Source organism: Leucoraja erinacea, chromosome 20, assembly GCF_028641065.1.
Source record: "Leucoraja erinacea ecotype New England chromosome 20, Leri_hhj_1, whole genome shotgun sequence".
Lineage (NCBI taxonomy): Eukaryota > Metazoa > Chordata > Chondrichthyes > Rajiformes > Rajidae > Leucoraja > Leucoraja erinaceus.
This window is the reverse complement of record NC_073396.1, coordinates 13,373,022-13,393,271: the sequence shown is the minus strand read 5'-3', so window position 1 is coordinate 13,393,271 and position 20,250 is coordinate 13,373,022. Positions and strand designations below refer to the sequence as shown.

Here is a 20,250-nt window from a genome sequence, read left to right as displayed (position 1 = left end):
ACAGGCAGCATCTCTGGGGAGAAGGAATGCGTTTCTGGTCGTGACCCTACTTCAACATTTCTTTCACTTCACATTTTTGTAGCATTTGCAATGTTTTGCAATATGTCCTAAAGATATATTTTTTGTCACAGCAGATACTGCATCACAGTCGGATACGGATCCACAGTCATTACCGATTTCCCAGAAGATAGGACGGTGAGAAAGACCTCATCGATATCAAAGATGCTAGCGCATGATCAATGCGGGGAAGCGAGCGGAAGAACCGTGCCAATGTGGCACTGCCGTGCATTGCAACCAATAGCCAGGCGCGTCCCCCATCACGAATAGGAAGTTCTGCACTCCCTCGTGGGTAATAAACACGCAGATAAACCCGCCAAAGGTAAAACATGAACTTTACGAAAATGTGCACAGATCATCCCGCGGGCAGTTTTGTTTTGGGGTGGGAGAGGGAAGGGAGGCCGAGGGCCGCGAGAGAGGAGGGTTTCTGCAGAAGACGGGTGAGCAGTGGGGGAGAGCAGGCCGATTCAGTGGGTGAGGAACCGTGGGAAAGACGGGGCGATTATACTATAGCGTGGAGAACACGAGGAGAGCGAATGCACCGGGACACACGGGGAGCAAGAGGGGTTGCAGATGGCGGAGTGTATTTTTAGTAGGACAGAGATGGGAGGAGGAGAATAGTGGGTTCCGTTTGAGAGGAAATTATTTGCAGATACAGTCTTGTGGAATGTGTATAGGGGAGAGAGGGTGAATAATGCAGACAGATTTAAAGATGTTTTTTTCCCTGCCTTCTTTAATTTCCACAGCCCTCTTCTCCTGCAGCGACCCCCCCTCTCGGCCTCTTCTCCCCCAGCTCGGCTGGAGTGTATCTCTGTCTTGCTCAATACTGATGAAACGGGATCGATTCCTCTTAACCCACAGGTCCACCAGAAGATAGGACGCGACCTAAGGTCAGCAAATACAGTGTGCGAAATGGGGAGACTAGCTTTACAACCAAGGATAACACCAGGCGGTTAAACTGTTAACACTATGGGGAATGCTTTGTTGAATTTAGAACGAATATCCTACAGATACCACATCTACAGATATCACTACCACACCTGGTTCAGTCGGACCATATGTCCATGCTTTTAATTCCTGCATATGCCCCCTCGGGAAAACCGCTCCTACCATCACAAAGACCATCACAACCTGGCCTGATGGTGCATCTCAGCAGCTGGACTGCTTCGACAGGACCAACTGGGATGTGTTTGAACACCGGGACCTGGAGGTGTTCACAGACAGTGTACTGTGTTACATTAAAAACTGCATGGACATAGTCACAGTGGACAAACGCATCCGGGTCTACCCCAACCAGAAGCCCTGGATGACCCGGGAGGTCCAGCGGACTGTTAAAAGAGAGGAACACCGCTTTTAGGTCTGGCGATAGGGCTTTATACAGCACGGCCCGAGCTAACCTGAAGAGAAGCATCAGAGAAGCCAAATCAGACTACAGGAGGAAGATAGAGGACCACCTGGACAGTAACAACAGCAGGCAGGTGTGGCAGGGGATCCAGTATCTCACCAACTACAAGACCAACCTTGGAGCTGCTGAAGGTGACGCCTCGTTGGCAGAGGAGCTGAACCTCTTCTTTGCTCGCTTTGAAGTGGAACCACCCGAGACAGCCACATCACACCACATGGTCCACAGCAGCCTAACCCTCAAGATAGAGGAGCATGACGTGAGGCGCACGCTGCGGGCCATCAATCCAAGGAAGGCTACTGGACCCGACGGCGTCTCTGGACGTGTGCTGAAGGACTGCGCAGATCAGCTGACTGGAGTCTGTACGAGGATTTTCAACCAGTCTCTGGCCCAGTCCACTGTTCCACCCTGCCTGAAGTCCGCAACCATAGTTCCCTTGCCCAAAAAAACCCACATCTCCAGCCTCAACGACTACCGGCCAGTCGCACTCACACCAGTGGTGATGAAGTGTTTTGAAAAACTGGTCCGGGGTCATATCACATCACTCCTGCCCCGAAGCTTTGACCCCCACCAGTTTGTGTACAGAGCGAATAGATCTACAGAGGACGCTGTAGCCACAGCTCTCCATGCTGCACTGTCCCACCTGGAGCAGCGGGGGAGCTACGTGCGGATGCTCTTTGTGGACTACAGCTCTGCTTTTAATACCATCCTTCCCCACAAACCGGTGGACAAACTGGGGGACTTGGGACTTCCACACTCCACCTGCATGTGGATAAATAGCTTCCTGTCGGGTCGCAGCCAGAGAGTCAGAGTGGGCCATCACACATCCACGGCCCTCAGCCTCAGTACCGGCTCTCCACAGGGCTGCGTGCTGAGCCCCCTGCTCTACACCATCTACACACATGACTGCACCCCCGCCCACCACAGCAACACCATTGTCAAATTTGCGGATGACACTACGGTGGTGGGACTCATCTCCGGGGGGGGACGAGTACGGCTACCGGGATGAGGCGGAGCAGCTGACAGTGTGGTGTGGAGAAAATAACCTGCTCCTCAACACCTTAAAGACAAAGGAAATAATAATAGACTTCAGGAAGAATAAAATGGACGTGGTACCATTAATTATCAGAGGGGACTCTGGAGAGGGTGGTGGATTTCCGCTTCCTGGGAATCCATATTGAGGAGGACCTGACGTGGAGCGTGAACACCTCTGCGCTGCTGAAAAAGGTCCAGCAGAGACTGCACTTCCTGAGGGTGCTCAGGAAGAATAACATCACTCAGAGACTGCTGCTGTCCTTTTATCGGTGCACCATTGAGAGCATCCTAACATACTGTGTATGCGTATGGTACACCAGCTGCACAGCGGCTCAGAGGAAAGCGCTCCAGAGGGCCATTGACAACGCCCAGAGGATTGTCGGCTGCCCTCTCCTTACCTTGGAGGACTTACACAGTTCCCGCTTGCATAAAAAAATCCCAGAGTATTATAAAGGACATTTTACACCCCGGGCACTCCCTGTTTGAAATGTTGCCGTCAGGCAGACGGTACAGATCTACATGGACAAGGACAAACAGACTTAAAAACAGGTTTTACCCCACTGCTATAAAGGCACTAAATGTAGCTGCCAAGGAACGCAGGGGCGATACATACTAAGGGACTAATATTTTACCTTGTATGTATCGTTAGCTTTTAGAAATGTTTGAATGGTGCACTGACTGGCTGACATTTTTAAATTTTGTTGTACATGGTTCATGTGACAATGACAATAAAGAAACTATTCTACTCTATTCTATATTTGGAATTTGTTGTGCGTTAGTCACAAAACACCCTGAATTTTGCTCTTAGCTGGGTGGTGGTTAAAAATAGGGTTAATTCACTGCATGTAGCTCAGCTGATCGAAGATGTTAGCTTAGGCCTCTAATAAGTAACTCATGACCTAGTCACAAGAAACTCGTGTCACCAATTTTAGCACAGTTGAGTTCAGTATTCGCTTCTGCATTGCCTGGTACAACATTGTGTCTCTATAGGTTTGTGATTTTGTTTTTTACCTTCCCTTCAAACCCTATCTTCTACCCCTTCTTACTGGATAGGACTGCAGATAACAGAAACCGGAGCTAAAAAAACAAGTGACTGAAGTAACTCTGTGGATCAGGCATCGTCTGTGGAGAGAAATGGACAGTTGTTGTTTCATATTGAGACGGTACCTCTGGACTGCAGGAGAGCTTCAGCAATCCAGGCGAAGGGTCTTGACCTGAAATGTCACCTGTTAATTTCCCTCCACAATGTTGCCTGTCTCGCTGAGTTCCTCCAGCAGTTTTTTTTCCTTGCTCCCCATCTTTGTTGCACCCTTGTCCCTCTCTTCCTGCATTTTATTCTACTACCTTCTGCACCCACCTCCAGTTTAAATTCCAATTGGAATATTTTTGGAGGACCAAGAACCAAGAAACTGTGCACCTATGGTGCTGCTGCAAGTAAGATTTTTAATTGAAGAAGCCAAAGTCTGGAGTAACTCAGAAGGTGAGGCAGCATCTCTGGAGAACATGGGTAGGTGATGCGGGTTGGAACGCTTTTTCATACTCGAGCATGGGTCCTGACCTGAAACATCATCTACCCATTTTCTCCAGATATGCTGCCTGACTTACTGAGTTAAGCCAACATCTCATCTTTTTCTGTAAATCAGAATGTGCAGTTATTTGTTTCATCAAGGTTTTCATTGTACCTCAACCTCACTATATTTGTGCATTCGGCAAATTGCTGCCCATCACCCACCGTCTTATTCCCCTCTTCCCTCTGATACCCAGTCTCTTCCTCTCTTCCCCATCTCCTGCCATCCATTCTGCCTCCTGTAGGTGTCTTGACCTTGCAATCCAATTGCCTTTTTCTTTTTCAGTCCCCAATGGTTGTTTTGCATTTCTACACGAGCCCCAAGGAGGTCCTGCTGTCGGAAGTGGGGAAGAGTCTTTTCCGCTCTGGAATCCATAATGTGGAGAAGATTGAGCGTGTAACTCAAGAGCTTTGCTTCAATGTGAACTGGACAGGTGGGTTTGTGGTTGGAGAGTGATGCTGGCTGTCTGGGAACATGAAGGGAGAAACGAGACTGGGATGGGCTGTGCATCAGCGGATGAGTTGGGGAGAATGGTATAATATGTCTCAATTTTGGGTTAGGAGAAAGTTGGATGAAGGCTCATACTCAATTAGGGAATGGGAGTTGTTCAGGGGAACAAGGACTTTGTCCCTAGTCTTGGTGTGTGAAATGCTGCTCAACCAAGGATCCATCATTTGTGTAATGGGGCTGCAAAATGTCTGGGGTGAACGATTTAATTTAGTTTATTGTCATGTATACTGAGTGAAAAGCTTTTTGTTCCATGCTACCCATGCTATCCTGTCAGTGAAACACTGAGGGGGATGATATGTAGCAGATAAGATGTTGGGGAGGGGAGCACGGTGTTGGGGTGAAGATTGTATCGTATCAGGGAGGTATGATTGAGGACATGCCCTTTCCCGGACATCAAACGCCTATGAACTGCATCCCAACTCAATACTTCACACACATTTCTCCCTCCCTACACCTCACCTCACACAATGCACTGGTCTCCCCTAATCCATATCTTCCCTCTTCCCTCAGCTCCAGTCTCCCCAACTCCACAGGACAGGCAGAAGCTCACATGGATTTTCAAATATCCATTCGAACCTGAGAACATCTCTACAGAAACCTTGCTCAATGAGCACGATGGGGACTTGCTGGTGGAGATTGGACCGAGGTAAGTCAGGGGATGGATCTGATGGTCTGATAATTTTGTGTGTAAGTACAGTTTTGGTCACTGAAGGGCCTGTCCCACTTGGCCGTCATTTGCGCATAATTTACACGACATAATTTACGTAATGTAATTTACGCACGTGATGCGTGCATGGTGCGCGGTGATGTAGGCAGCGGCCGCACGCGGCGTCGCAGGATTTTGTGATGTACAAAATCTTCGCGCGCCATCAGCATGACGCGCAAATGACGGCCAAGTGGGACAGGCCCTTGAGTGAGCCGGAGTGACTGGATGTTTCGCTGCTCATTATATAGATGTGAAAGTGACCTTGTAAACATAGGCTTGTAAATGGGTAGTTCCATGTGCGTATACCCACGTACAGAAGAGTCTCATAGAAGTAAGTACATCTGTGCACAGGAATGATACTGAGTACATACATATGTGATGACACCTGCAGGTGGATCGGGAGCCTGTGCTTGTTGTGATGCTGCTCACTCAGCTTCGCAACCTGGTTACTGATTGCATGCTGACAGAACTCTTGTTAAATTTTTTGTATCTCAGATTGAACTTCTCCACAGCCTGGTCGACAAATGCCGTGTCCATCTGCCACTCCATAGGATTAACTGCGGTGGATCGTGTTGAGTGCTCTCGCCGATATCTGCTGAAGGTAAGAGGTGTTGGTACCTGTAGACGGTCTGCGCCAGGTGCATAGACCTATGTTCCCGGGAACCCAATACCAGTTCCTAGGCACATCTGCCCCAGATGTGCAAACAGACACCCGAAGACCCAACACTAGACTCCTGGCACAGTCTCTCTCGCCGAGTTTGGGTATGTCGCAATTTGTGTCAATTTCCTCCATTCCCTGGTCCAATGGCATTTTCCCTACGCATCATATCACCCGTGTAGGTCCTGTGTGAACTAACGTGTCCACATTCCTTTGTGTTGATGTTGCTTCATGTTTGCAGATCCATAATTCGGAGAGGTTGGCAGCAGCTGCCTCGGGTGAGCTGGTTGCTGCCTTTTACGATCGGATGACAGAGTGCGTGTATCAGCGACCCATTGAAACTTTCCAAGTGTTGACCAGCCCATCGCAGGTGTATGAAGTGGACGTGGTGAACAGGGGGAAGGATGCGCTGGAGAAAGCTAACCGTGAACTGGGTGAGTGTGGGAGCTGATGCATGGGGCATGGAGCGACTCAAATCAAATGGCCTCCTTCCAAGCTATGAGCATTCTGTAAAAAGCTTGCAGGAACACGTTACAGTTATCGAGAAACAATGCAAGTGAATGTCCTGAGATTTATGTAGAGGGTGGGGAAGTGTCTGCATTGTGTTAACCCCAGTGATAATGTCTTCTCCTTGGAGCTGATGGTTGCTGTCTGATTCCCACAGGCTTGGCTTTCGACTCTTGGGATCTGGATTTTTATACAAGGTTATTTCAAAAGGTGGGCCGGAATCCCACTAGTGTGGAGTGCTTCGACTTGGCCCAATCCAACAGGTGAAACAAAACCCTTGTCAATGTTGACTAATCAGTGTCCTCCTCTGATCATAGAGCCCTGTATGAATCTCAATGAATGAATGTGAAGAAGGGTCTCAACCCAAAACGTTACCCATTCCTTCCCTCCAGAGATGCTGTCTGTCCCACAGAGTAATGCCCCTGTCCCACTTAGGAAACCTGAACAGAAACCTCTAGAGAGTTTGCGCCCCACCCAAGGTTTCCGTGCGGTCCCCGCAGGTTTTTGACAGTCTCCCTATCTGCTTCCACTACCTGCAACCTCCAGCAACCACCTGCAACTTCTGGGAACCGCACGGAAACCTTGGGAGGGGCGCAAAGTCTCCAGAGGTTTCCGTTCAGGTTTCCTAAGTGGGACAGGGGCTTTACTCCAGCATTTTGTGTCTATCTTTGTTGAATCCCAAACTAATCCCACAGACCTTTTGCCCTGTGTCAACCCTAAACTAATTTCACTGCCCTACCCTTATTCTTATGGCCCTGTGATTGTTAATCACAAAGTAACTCCACTTGCCCGCTTCTGTCCCTGTAGACCTGTATGGCAAGAGACAGTGCAGTGTCTATGAAGTAGGGACTAAGTCTGGGATTTCAGTGGAGTAAGAGCAAAGCTGCAGCTTTCTATTTAAAGAAAATACCACTGGGTTGAAAATAATCAATTTATTTTTGGTTCAGTGAGTTAATTTGACAGTCTGGGATAATCTGGCAAGTAAGATTGCAGATTTTTCTTTCTATTTTAGAGAGGTGCGATCTAAATTATGATGTACTGCATACTGTTTATTAAAACCGGGTAGGTTGAAACGAGATTAAAATTCAGCATGAACATATATAAATAGACCGTTTTATAATTACGAAGAAATGAAATTGGGATGGGTCTGGCGAGGCAGATAATATGAAAATCAAAAGAACTGCAGATACTGGAAATCTGAAGTAATAACGAAAGTGCCAGAAGCACTTGGCAAACCAGGCAGTGTCAGAGAAGGAGAAACAGCCACCGTTTAAAGACTGTGGCAGAAGTGCAACACTAAATGTTTTGTACTTTGACAAAGGAGCAGTTTGAAATCACTGAAATCCGTGAAAACCACAACATCAATGCATTAGGGTGCTTTGTTCCAAGAGGCAGTTGCCCCCTTTGATTAAGTACTGTGGAGTTGGTCAGTTTAAAAGAGTGTAGCTTTGTGCAAGGGCGAGCCAAGTTATGCTTCAGTCATATAGGACATTGATAAGATCGCATCTTATCGATAAGTACTTTGTCTTCTTCACTTTAAGGAAGAATGTAAATACATTAGAAGTTATGAATTTGCATCCTTTAGGTGTGAGAGAAGATTTACAAAACTGAGAATATGCAGATCATTTTATGAGGAATAATTAGAGAAGTTAGACTTGCATCCAAAGTGTAGTTTGGAAAAGTGAGAGAGGACTTGTATGAAACACAAGATCCTGCAGGTTCTTGACAGAATGAGAAGAGGATGTTTCCTCTTGTGTGAGAATTTAGAAGTTATATTAAGATGCTTTCTCAAAGGTGCCTCCTTTTTTTCTATATATTCTTTCACTCGCCCACCCACTCCCTACCCCCACTCTGTCTTGATATTTCCCAGCCCCTTGATGGTTTGTAAAGCTGGAGTATCACAAGGAGTTCTCCGTAAAGTAGGTTTGTTTTTGCAGTGAACACAGTCGCCACTGGTTCTTCAAAGGGCGTTTAGTGGTAGATGGAGAAGTCAAGGAGAAAAGTCTCTTCGATATGATCATGAAGACGCAGGATTATAGCAACAAGAACAACATTATCAAATTCTGTGACAACAGCAGGTGAGCCAAGTTATGGGAGAATTAGAATAGAATGAAGGAATGTGACAAACAATGAAAGGTCAGATAAAAACTGGGTTACATGAAGGAGTCTAGGAAGGAATGCAGAGTTGAGGTGAAGGGGGAGCAGTTCAGAGACAGAAGAGTAAGTCAATTGAGGTATGAGGAAATTGTAGGGAATATCCCAATGAGTGGTTGAGAGAAAATGGGAGGTAGATTTGAGAGGAGGAGGGAATAGGAAGAAGGGAGAGCCTGTTTGGGGGAAAAGGGAATGGGAGGTTTGAGGACTGTGGAGATAGTTGAGACAAGATGATGAGTTGAATGGGGGGAGGGGAAGGGAAGGCAGAGGGATGAGTGAGATAATGGGAGAGGAATAAAATAAATGAGGGAAGAGTTCATGCAGTGGGGATAGAAGACAATTTTGAAACGGTTGTTGATGGGGAAAGTGAATGTGGAATGAGGGGGTGGTAGGAGGAGAGGACATCACTTATGAGACTGGGGTGCAAAGAAGAGGAAATGGGGGGTGGAGACGACTTGGGGAGAATAAGCGGGAAGTATGAGGCAGGGTCTTATGGATGGAATTGGGAGGAAAAATGTTGACCAGTCTGTTAAAGGTACAGAGGGAGCAGTGGGATCAAAGATCTGATTGGTGTACACGGTTTACCTTTCACCACAGTGCCATTGAAGGCCGAAGTGTTGAGTGTCTCTACCCAAGCCATTGGTCCCAAGCCAGCAACATGGAGGTTCACAAATCCATGAGGCATGTAATCTTCACTGCAGAAACGCACAACTTCCCCACAGGTCAGTCAGTGTTAAATGTCAGTGACCACATTGCAGAAGGTTTCTCGTCGCCTGTGGGTAGAAAAGTGGGATTCTCTGAATGCTTTATCTCATTGGGTCGATGTCGTTCATTGTTTCAGGCGTGGCTCCATTCAGCGGTTCAACTACAGGGACCGGAGGTCGGATACGGGACATCCAGTGCACAGGCCGAGGGGCCCACGTGATCGCAGGGACAGCCGGTTACTGCTTTGGGAATCTGCTCTGTCCAGGTGTGCTTTGCAGACTTAGTTAAAGTTACTCTCCGAGGGATATCAATGACAATGCCACTAAATTGTTAAACACGAGAGAAAACCATTGTCTTCTTGTGTCTTCCCATCCTGCGGTTTGCAGCCTTAAAGATTGTTGCACCAAATACTAAAGCAAGTAGTTTATAAAACATGATGGGATTGTATCTCCACTTGCTATCTGGGCACCATGTTCCAGCCTAGTTGTCAAATGATATAGAAACGGCCATTCAGCCCACCACATCTTTGCTGACCATCATGCTCACATGTTGACCCCATTTGTCTGCATTTATTCCATATCCCTCTACGCCTTGCTCAAGTCAAGTACCCGTCCAGATGTCTCTTAAATGTTGCTTCTATACCTGTTTCCATACCCTCTGGCAACTCATTCCATATACCATACAGCTTATGTGAAAAAGTTACCCCTTGGATTTATTTTAAACCACATCCATATCACCTTTAATGTATGGCCTCTAGCTTTACTGACCTTGCCATGAAAAACAGACTGGCTATCTTTCTTATCGATGCCTCTTCTCATTTTTTTATACCTCTATCATGTCGTCTCGCAGCCTTCTTCAGTCCAGGAAAAAGACGGCAGTCTATCCAATCTCTCTTGATGACTCAAGCCCTCCAATCCAGATAACTTCCTTGTGTAGCTTTTCTACACCAGCACATCCTTCCTGTCGTGTGGCAATCAGAGCTTCACACAGTGTTCTCATCATACCTGGGTGAAAAAAAACTTGCTTTGGAATGCATGATAGTGCGACAGGATTAGACCATTTCAGCCTGCTCTGGCAGTTTGGAAGATTGTGGCAGATCTTTTACCTCGGTAACACTTTCCTGCACAAACGCCGTATTAATTTCTTAATATCAAAAAATCACTCATCCTCTGCATTGAATGACCAACCCAACCTATCCCTGGTTCAGCCCACCCAGCCAGGGGAAACATTGTCCCTGGCTCTACCATCCAGTAAGAACTTTGGTAATATACGTCCAATTCCATTTACCACGTTAAACCTCTGCCCCAGTTACTGACCCCTCTGCTTGGAGTGGTCCTTCTAAAGGTTCTGAGGAAGGATCCCTGACCCAGAAATTGACTGGTTCCTCTGCTCAAATGTGCTGCTTGAGTGGCTGCATGTTTATTTTTGTCCCACACTGTGTCCTATATTCATCCTCTTTGGACCCCTCGGAAGTTACCTACAATTCAATCCTCCTTTAGCATCCAGGTTGCAAGGTTACAACTTCAGCTGGTCAAGAAATTTTCAAGTTCCGTGTAAATATTAAGTTTTGAAAACGTGATGAGATCCTCTCTGGTGTCCTTACATTCCACCTGTAATGCCTACCTGCTATATGATCCAGTTTTAAAATGTCATGAGACTCATCAAATAAGGTTGAGCTTTTCCTTTGCCCTCCTGGTCACCTTGTGTTCCCCTTAGCGATCTGTTACATAGAAACATAGAAAATAGGTGCAGGAGTAGGCCATTCGGCCCTTCGAGCCTGCACCGCCATTCAATATGATCATGGCTGAGCATCCAACTCGGTATCCTGTACCTGCTTTCTCTCCTTACCCCCTGATCCCTTTAGCCACAAGGGCCACATCTAACTCCCTCTTAAATATAACCAATGAACTGGCCTCAACTACATTTTGTGACATTCTGTGGTATGAATTGGCTGTTGATATGCATTCCAAGATCACCCTGTCATCCTATACACAACCATCCATTTATCATGAGGTGTCTTTGCCTCACCCAATGCATGACCTTACAATTCTCAAATTGACTGTATTCCAGGCCTTATTCACTCTTTCTCTTATCACAGGTACATCCTGTCCTCCAGAAGTCTGCATTCTGTTCCTGAAATCTTAACTACGCTTCCAACTTTAGCATCATCTGCAAACTTCTTCCTAGTTGCTTCTACGTTTATATCTAAATCTTTAATGTAAACCACAAGGAGCGGAGCACGGAGTCTTGTGGAATCCCAACGTAAACAACCTTACTATCCTTTAAAATTGTCATCGTTATTCACATTGTCTATTTTTAGATACAGCTCCGCACTTACTCTTGCATCACATGGGACTTTACTCTAGTCATTGATAATTATATTGGCGGAGTAAAGTGTAGGTTGCTGCCAGAGACCTGTAACAATGTTGATCTGTGTCTGTCACTAACTAATAATGTTTCAGTATTTGTTGTCCCTGTGACGGGGTGTCTGCATGTGACATTCATCACTGGCAAGGTCTTGAATATCTGGTTTAAAACCAGAAACCGCTGTAAATACTCAATAGATCAGGCAGCTTGTGTTTTAGTGCCTGGCCGTGCTGTCTTGGTATGTTTAATATTTGACTTTCTCGACATAATCTCGATGAATTGGCTGTGGCTGCAGGTTATGAGCTGCCCTGGGAAGACCAAACCTTCACTTATCCTGGGAACTTTGCACATCCACTGGAAGTGGTGATCGAGGCGAGTAACGGAGCTTCAGATTATGGCAATAAATTCGGAGAGCCCGTCTTGGCAGGTAAGTGCTGGTTAATCTGCATTCCTGGAACTAATAAGGTCCTTGCATCAGAGCACCATTAGATTTGATCAGGTCCTGACAGCTGAGCTGCTTGATTTGAGATACTGTTTAAATGGTGCCCCTCTGATCAAGAGATGAAGCTTTATGCCTGTCTCAACCTCTGCCCCTTCCCCCTGATTAGTTGATGCATTGTGACTCACTTAGAAACATAGAAAATAGGTGCAGGAGGAGGCCATTCGGCCCTGCGAGCCAGCACCGCCATTCATTGTGATCATGGCTGATCGTCCCCAATCAATAACCCGTGCCTGCCATCTCCCCATATCCCTTGATTCCACTAGCCCCTAGAGCTCTATCTAACTCTCTCTTCCAGTGAGTTTGGTTCTGTTTTTGTTCTAGGATTTGCCCGGTCATTTGGAATGATACTTGCCAACGGGGAGAGAAGGGAGTGGATTAAGCCAATTATGTTCAGTGCTGGCATTGGAACCATTGAGGCTGAGCATGTCCGAAAAGAACAGCCCGAACCAGGTGAGTTTTGGTTAATGCAGGTGCTAGATTGGATTATAATGTCAGTGACCCTGTGTGCATTGCCAGAGGTATGATTGGGGATGGATTGAGTCAGAGTGTAGATGGGATTGTATGCTGTTAGGTTAGTGGGCTGTTGAGTTCTGGTTGAACATGTGAAATGCCCTATAGTCAATGGTGGGTGGATAAGGCATCTACTGGGTAGATATGTGACCACCTCTGCTTTCAGGATAGGATTGGGCATGAAGTGTTGGAGTGGTCTTGTGGATGTGGTTGAGCAAGGCATCAGCTGAGGGTGCGTATGGGATCTGTTGCCCTTCCCCCGCCCATGTCGTACTAGCTCAATTTGTCTTGTTGAGTCTTATTGTCTGTAACTCGTTTTTATCGAGCTCACAGCTGATAATGGCCTGTTTCCTTTATCAGCATTACTTTTTTGCATATCTTTCATTCATTGGTTCTATCTCTCTATATCACCATCTATATCTCTCGTTTCACTTTCCCCGACTCTCAGTCTGAAGAAGGGTGTCCACCCGAAATGGCACCCATTCCTTTTCTCCAGAGATGCTGCTTGACCCACTGAGTTACTCCAGCTCTTTATGTCTTTCTATGGCAGGTATGGCAGCGTTGCCCTTACCAGTTCAGGTAGTTAGTGCTTTTTTTTCCCCCTTAAGGCTGGATGGTAATTTGCATATCACTGTACCTTAATTGTTACATGTGACAATAAAAGACCTTTGAAACCTTTGGTCTAATGATGTTGTTGGGAATGTTTTTGCGTGTGGAGGTGTATGTGGGCTGAGGTAGGGCGAGATGGTGGTGAGGTGGTCAAATGTGTTTCAAGTGCGCACAACTGTTGTGCTGAGCCTTATCCCACGTTCTGTTAGTTGTTGACCCCGTGTGCCTGGTGCCTTCTATCAGGCTGCAACGATCTTTGAAACTTTGCTGCCTTATTCCAATTCCTAATTCATGTGTCTGTTTTCAGAGATGGAGGTGGTGAAGATTGGAGGCCCCGTGTATCGAATCGGTGTGGGTGGAGGGGCGGCATCCTCCATTCAGGCAAGTCATCGAGTACATTTGAGTTCTGGTACTGAAAACAAATGGGCAAGGCGCTGGGTACCAGAGGAGGAATATGGCTGAGGATAGAGTGGACAGAATCTGCCTGATGTGCATGCACTGTGTCCATTTATAAAGTAAAAGTACCTTCACAAGTAAGGAAGCTGTGATTTGGTCAACTGTGTTCTTGTCAGCTGAAAATCTATTCGCTGAGGGGAAACGAGTATCAGGGCTCTCTCTGCTCCTGCATTTGGTATAGAGAACCTTCCTCACCCAGCGAGCGCAGACACGCTAGGTTTTCTACAGTGTGGAATGCTCAATTTGCAGAGACCAAAAAACTTGCAGACCTGCATGTCTTTGGGATATGAGAAGAGACCCACATGGTCACAGGGAGAATGTGCAAACTCCACACGGAGAGCACCCAAGGTGAGAATCGAACACTGGTCTCTGGTGCTGAGGCAGCAGCTCTACTAGCTATGACACTGGGCCACACTGTGCCTGTACACTCCCTCACCAAATATTCCCCAGTGTTCTACCATAGCTTTTTGTGAGCCAGCCAACTCGGCTTTGTAAGTGCAGTCTTTCCTCGCTCCAAAAGTTAGCTTCTGATTTATCCCTTCCCCTGTCCATAGCTAGTCTAGCTCTGTTATACTCACTGACACTTACTGTTTCACTGCCACATCTTCGAGTTGTTTGGTTTCATTCCCCAAAAACCTCCCAGAACTGCATTCTCTCTTGAATCAGGAATATGTATTGAATCTATTTTAAGATTTGTGTAACTGAAATCCCCTAGATGATTACGTTGATAGCTACCCTTTTTCACATAAATGATCACATTTGTCCTCTTCAGCCTCCGTTTGACTGAGCCTACTTGGTTTACTTGGTTCAATCCATATGGCCTCATTGGTCAATCTTTTCTAGCATGTGGTTATTTCACATTTTATCTCTCCATTTCATATGTGTGCCATTACTAGACTCCTTTCAGTAATGACCAAGGTTGTGTCCAGGAATAGGGTGTGGTCATTGTCACTGGAGGTGTATGACTGGCAGCAATGGCGATCATGGATGGAAACGGGAACGGGAAGTGTCTATGGTGGAGCTCAAACAATGGCTGTGGGCAGAGCACGGTCTGGGTGATGGTGAGGGCTGTGCGGTTGCATGGAAAGGAATGGTTGATGAGTGTGGCTGGGACCAGGGTGTGGTTAGGGGTTGGGACATGGCCTGGGACAGGGTGCAGGAGAGCGGATTGCAAGCATATTATCACTGATGGGACATTATCTGCAATGGGCAGATTCCTGGGACACCATGTCAGCAAGCACTGGTACGGATCAGCTGGTGATAAACTGCGTCAGCTTGTGACGGCTCTGTTAGCATCATAACGGTAAAGTGATTTTTGGATACTCTGCTATTTGATCGTCCCACCCCAGGTGCAGGGAGACAACACCGCAGAGCTGGACTTTGGAGCAGTGCAGCGAGGCGACGCTGAGATGGAGCAGAAGATGAACCGAGCTCTCCGTGCCTGCGTTGAGAGGCAGCACAGCAACCCCATCTGTAGTATTCATGACCAGGGGGCTGGAGGCAATGGTGGGTATGGAAACTGGAGGTCCTGCTGTGTTTGGGATGACTGACAGCAATGCGAGGATCTGGCAGACAATGAACAGAAGGAGAGATGAATGGGAATGGCAGTGGGTGGCGTCTGGCTCGAAACTTGAGCTTTGGGAAGGTGATGGCTGGAACCATTAAGAAAAATGGAACATAAGATCAAAAGTAAAAACTTATTGCCACCAGACCCCAAATATGAAGGATTTTGATCGATTGGGAATGTAGTTAGTTGGAGTGAATGACACCCAACTGTTTGGATTCATTAGAAATATGGCTAGTTGGAATAAATAGCAAAAGGTTAAATTGGCTTGGAATTTTGGTTTGATCGGCTTGGAATGAAAACAATTTCAGTTATTGTGAATCCAGTCACCAATACATCAACCTGTGCCATTAACAAGTTGAATTACAGAATGCACTATACTCACCTGAATATCACTGTTCCCCCTTCAGGTAACGTGTTGAAAGAGCTGAGTGAGCCGGCAGGAGCCAGGATATTCACCAGCAAATTCAAGGTAGGGGGAAATCTTTTTCTGCAGCTCATCATCATAATGCAGTAAGTTCACCAGAGGCTGCACTAAAGTATGAAGAAAAAAAAACAGTCCGGATATTCCTGCTGGACAAGAGCATCTGTTAGGGTGCACTAACTCACTGCTTTCACTGGAATTTAAGGAAAATGTATTTTGTGGAATTTTTGAGGTTCACTGCTGATGTAAAGGAGACCACATTGGGAGCAGCGTATGCAGTAGATGGGGTTAGAGGAGATGCACTTGAACCTGTCTCACCTGAAAGAACTACTGGTGTCCTTGGATGGATGTAAGGGAGGAGGTATAGGGATAGGTGTTGCATCTCCTGCAGTTGTAGGAGTAGGTACCTGGTGGTGGTTTGGGTGGGAGCGGGTGAGTGAAGCAAGGAGTTGCGGTGGGAGTAGTCTGCGGAAAGGGGTGGGGATGGGAAGATGTGACGGGTGGTGGGGTCATGTTGAAGGTGGCTGAAATGCCAGAGAATGATGGGTTGAATGCGGACTCGTGGGGTGAAAGGTAAGGGCCAGAGGAACTTCTTGCTATTGAGGGAGTGCAACGTAGGTTCACCAGGTTATTTCCCAGGATGGCGGGACTGACATGATAAAAGAATGGATCGACTGGGCTTTTATTCACTGGAATTTAGAGCGATGGGAAGGGATCCTATAGAAACGTATAAAATTCTTAAGCAATTGGACAGACTTGATGCAGGAAAGATGTTGGGGGAGTCCAGAACCAAGGGTCACTGTTTAAGAATACAGGGTAGGCCATTTAGGACTGAAATGAGGAACACCTTTTCACCCAGAGAGTTGTGAATCTGTGGTATATTTTGCCACAGAAGGCAATGGAGGCCAATTAACTGGATGTTTTCAAGAGGGAGTTCAAGATTCAAGAGAGTTTATTGTCATGTGTCCCAGATAGGACAATGAAATTCTTGCTTTGCTTCAGCACAACAGAATATTGTAGTTAGATATAGCTCAGGGCTAACGGAATCAAGGGATATGGGGAGAAAGGAGGAACGGTGTACTGATTTAGGATGATCATATTGAAAGATGGTGCAGGCTCGAAGGGCCAAATGGCCTACTCCTGCACCTATTTTCTAGGTAACTATCCTGTTTCCATCAGTACTATGAGACGCAGGTGAGGGATCCATCTATAACTACAGGGGAGAAATCGATCTTTATTAAAGAAAGAGTCCTTGGATGGAAAGCCCCATATTGGGAGCAGATGCAGCGGAGACAGGGAAATTGAGTTGGAGAGGCACGGTAGGAGGAGGTGTAGTTGAGCTAACAGAGGGAATCAATGCAATTGTAGTAGATGTCATTTGATAGTCTGTCCCTTGTGATGGAGATGAATTTGAAAGCTGGCCTGAAGTTAATGAGTTCAATGAGTTCTGCATGGGTGCAGCCCCAATGCAGTTACCTATGTAGCAGAGAAAGCGTTGGGGGCTGGCGCCGAACAAGGTTCTACATAACATAAGACCAGCATAGCTGGAGCCCACACAAATGTTTTTCTGTATCACTTTATTTTATTAAGCATTGTTTTGTAGAACCTCTCCAATGCATTACCTTACACTACACCATTCTCTGGATTAAATTCCATTTGTTGTTTCTCTGCCTATCTGGTCGGCTTGTTGACGTTTTCTCGCAGTCCAAACTCTTTTTGCTGTTGACCGCACGGGCAAATTTCTATTGCCTGAAAATGTCTTTATTGTACCCCCTTTGGGTCTAAATGGCATGAGGCTAAGCACGGAATCTTATAAAGACCATTCGGTAACAAAAATGCTCTGTCAACAATTATCCTTCATGTCCTGCCATTGGGCCAATTTTTGTCCAATTTGACAGTTCCTTGGCTCTCATGGACTTTGGCTTTTTTTTATGCCCAGTCTGCCATGTAGGACATCATTAAATGTCTTGCTACGCCAAACACACTTGCTTTCATCGACCCTGCTTGTTTCCATCTCGATCCCAAAAAAATCAATTACTCAATCACCGAGGCAAATCCACAATGACTGGCACTGATTCACATGCCTTTCTAAATGAAGGTTTATGGACTACTTTAAAACTAACTTTGATAGCATGTCTACTGCTGGTTAAACTAATTACTTCCAGCCTGCGTCTCTTCTATTAGTCTGCTGGCACCATTCCTGGAATGTAAAACGGTGGGACATCAATAGTTGCCTTCCTTGTTGTTTTTATCATCCTGGGATACGTTTCATCTGGATCTGATCGTGATCTGCACAACTTGGGGTCTCTATGTCTTGGGATGCATTTGGAAAAATTCCTCTGATTTCTGTAATTTGGGTGTGACGTGTGGTATTTATTCCCAAGGCCGTGTTGGCAGAGGGTCGGCAACCTCTCTTGGTGTGTGTCTGGATTCATTCCCATTGTGTTGGCCTTGATTTGAGTTTGAGGTTAATATGTGTCAGGCCGAGTTTGATACCTTGTTTGCTATTTTTTCTTTGGTGTTGAGTGAGTGACGTGTATTGAGGGGATTCTGCACACCTTTCCGTTGTTGTTTCAGGTGGGTGATCCAACACTGAGTGTACTGGAACTGTGGGGAGCTGAGTATCAGGAATCCAATGCTCTTCTCCTGCGCTCAAAGGACTCAGAGTTTCTGCGTGCCGTCTGCAATAGAGAGAAATGCCCTGTTGATTTTGTTGGTAAAATAACTGGTGATGGAAAGGTGAGTAAAGTAGTTTTTAGTCCTTTAGTTCATGTAGTCTGTGCCAGGATTATTGTACTTGGTGTACTAGTGGCAGGTGTCTGTGGCTACATCCATGGCGCATTTTGACTCCAGGCACCGTCTTCTGAGCAAGTGAATCTCATACAGGTAATAATTTTGTTGTTTTTTTCAGATAGTTTTGGTTGATGATCGGGATGCTTTGAAGAAATCCGAGTTCCCCAGTCATCCCGTGGATCTGAAGGTGGAGTGGGTCATGGGGAAAATGCCTCAGAAGGTGAGGAATATAAATGATGTATTGAGTGGAACTGAACGCAAAGGTTCACATCCAACCAAGGCTTCTTGAAGCAGAGGCACAGCAACTCTCATCATCCACCTCCACATACAAAATGTCAACCATTTTGCATGAACTGATGTTAGTGAATTCACCCGGGTATTTTTCCTTAGCCAGCCTTGTGGTAATATCCATAACATCACCAGGATCATCTCCTTTCTTGTGTCTATATAATTACTAACGTTATATACACAGCAACCCTCACTGTAACTAAATGACCTGCGTAAGCCTTGTTGTATTACACTGCTGTATCCTGCACACTGTCTCTGGACCAGAAGAAACTTTATTTCCTTCCACATTAACTGATATAGTTAATATATGTTTTAACATGTTATACTGATTATACACTGTGAACGTTATACACTAATTTTTAATGTACTGCCTTATGGTCGATCTAAGTCTATGGCATTGTGCACATTGTTATGCTTCATTCTTCCTTGCAATATAGGAGATGGTTGTTTGGCAGTAACTCTGCACCAGACCTGAGCATTCCCATCGTCCTATTCTCCTGCTATATCGTACTCTTCCGCTATATCATACTCTCTTATGTGCCTATCAACTCTACCCCCAATATATGCACGTCCTGTGGAAACTTCATTCCTTTCTCTTTCCCCCCCCCCCCCCCCCCCCCCCCCCCCCCACGATTCCACATCCATGCTGGCAGTTTGTGCCGCTTTAAACATTTTAATGACCCACATCTTATTTCTGGACATCTGTTTTGCAGGAGTTCACACTGAATCGGAGGAAGCCCGACCTGCGGCCTCTGACTCTGCCGGCAAACCTGAGTGTGAGGGAGGCCTTGACCCGTGTTCTGAGGCTGCCCTGTGTGGCCAGCAAGAGATACCTGACCAACAAGGTGAGGAGGGGGAGGGGGAGGGGGGGCGACGGCGGGAGAGAGAGCTGCACAATAACGAGGAGTCTGGATCCGACAACGGATGGGTCGGGGAAAAGAGCACGTGGGCCAGTTGTGTCAGCGGCTGGGAGAGTTGAGTGAAGTCTGATTTGCCTTTCTACAGGTGGACCGCTCGGTGACGGGGCTGGTGGCCCAGCAGCAGTGTGTGGGTCCTCTTCACACTCCTCTCGCTGACGTGGCCGTCGTGGCCCTCTCGTACTTCGACACCGTGGGAGCCGCAACGGCAGTGGGGGAGCAGCCCATCAAAGGTCTGATCGACCCAGGGGCCGGGGCCAGAATGGCCATCGGGGAGGCTCTGACTAACCTGGTGTTCGCCCGCGTGACCGAACTCCAGGCAAGTGGTGACTCTGGATTTTGTCCATGGCTCGTGGATCTCCCCCATCCCACTGCTTGCAGGCCACGCATTGCTCCTTGACCTTCCTCACCCACCGTAATCAGCCCCACTCGGCCATCCGCAGACCACAACACCACCTCCCCTCCCCATTTGCCCACGGACCAAGTTGGCGATCTTTCTCTCTACCCTGTGCCAGCTC

General features: G+C 46.7%; 1 protein-coding gene across 1 annotated transcript in view; it reads left to right on the top strand.

Annotated features, from left to right (window-relative positions):
* Positions 1-223: 223 nt before the first annotated feature.
* The window catches only part of pfas (phosphoribosylformylglycinamidine synthase), a 37,745-nt gene continuing 17,718 nt past the window's right edge, over positions 224-20,250 (top strand). The window contains exons 1-19 of the mRNA XM_055651321.1: positions 224-379; positions 804-947; positions 4,348-4,495; positions 5,083-5,218; positions 5,774-5,879; positions 6,178-6,370; positions 6,601-6,706; positions 8,381-8,521; positions 9,195-9,319; positions 9,439-9,567; positions 11,965-12,096; positions 12,493-12,621; positions 13,598-13,671; positions 15,096-15,252; positions 15,721-15,782; positions 18,312-18,473; positions 18,646-18,747; positions 19,529-19,660; positions 19,821-20,051. Coding sequence (XP_055507296.1) covers positions 4,354-4,495; positions 5,083-5,218; positions 5,774-5,879; positions 6,178-6,370; positions 6,601-6,706; positions 8,381-8,521; positions 9,195-9,319; positions 9,439-9,567; positions 11,965-12,096; positions 12,493-12,621; positions 13,598-13,671; positions 15,096-15,252; positions 15,721-15,782; positions 18,312-18,473; positions 18,646-18,747; positions 19,529-19,660; positions 19,821-20,051 — 2,259 coding nt within the window. The 5' untranslated portion in view covers positions 224-379; positions 804-947; positions 4,348-4,353. The remainder of the gene's footprint in view (positions 380-803; positions 948-4,347; positions 4,496-5,082; positions 5,219-5,773; positions 5,880-6,177; positions 6,371-6,600; positions 6,707-8,380; positions 8,522-9,194; positions 9,320-9,438; positions 9,568-11,964; positions 12,097-12,492; positions 12,622-13,597; positions 13,672-15,095; positions 15,253-15,720; positions 15,783-18,311; positions 18,474-18,645; positions 18,748-19,528; positions 19,661-19,820; positions 20,052-20,250) is intronic.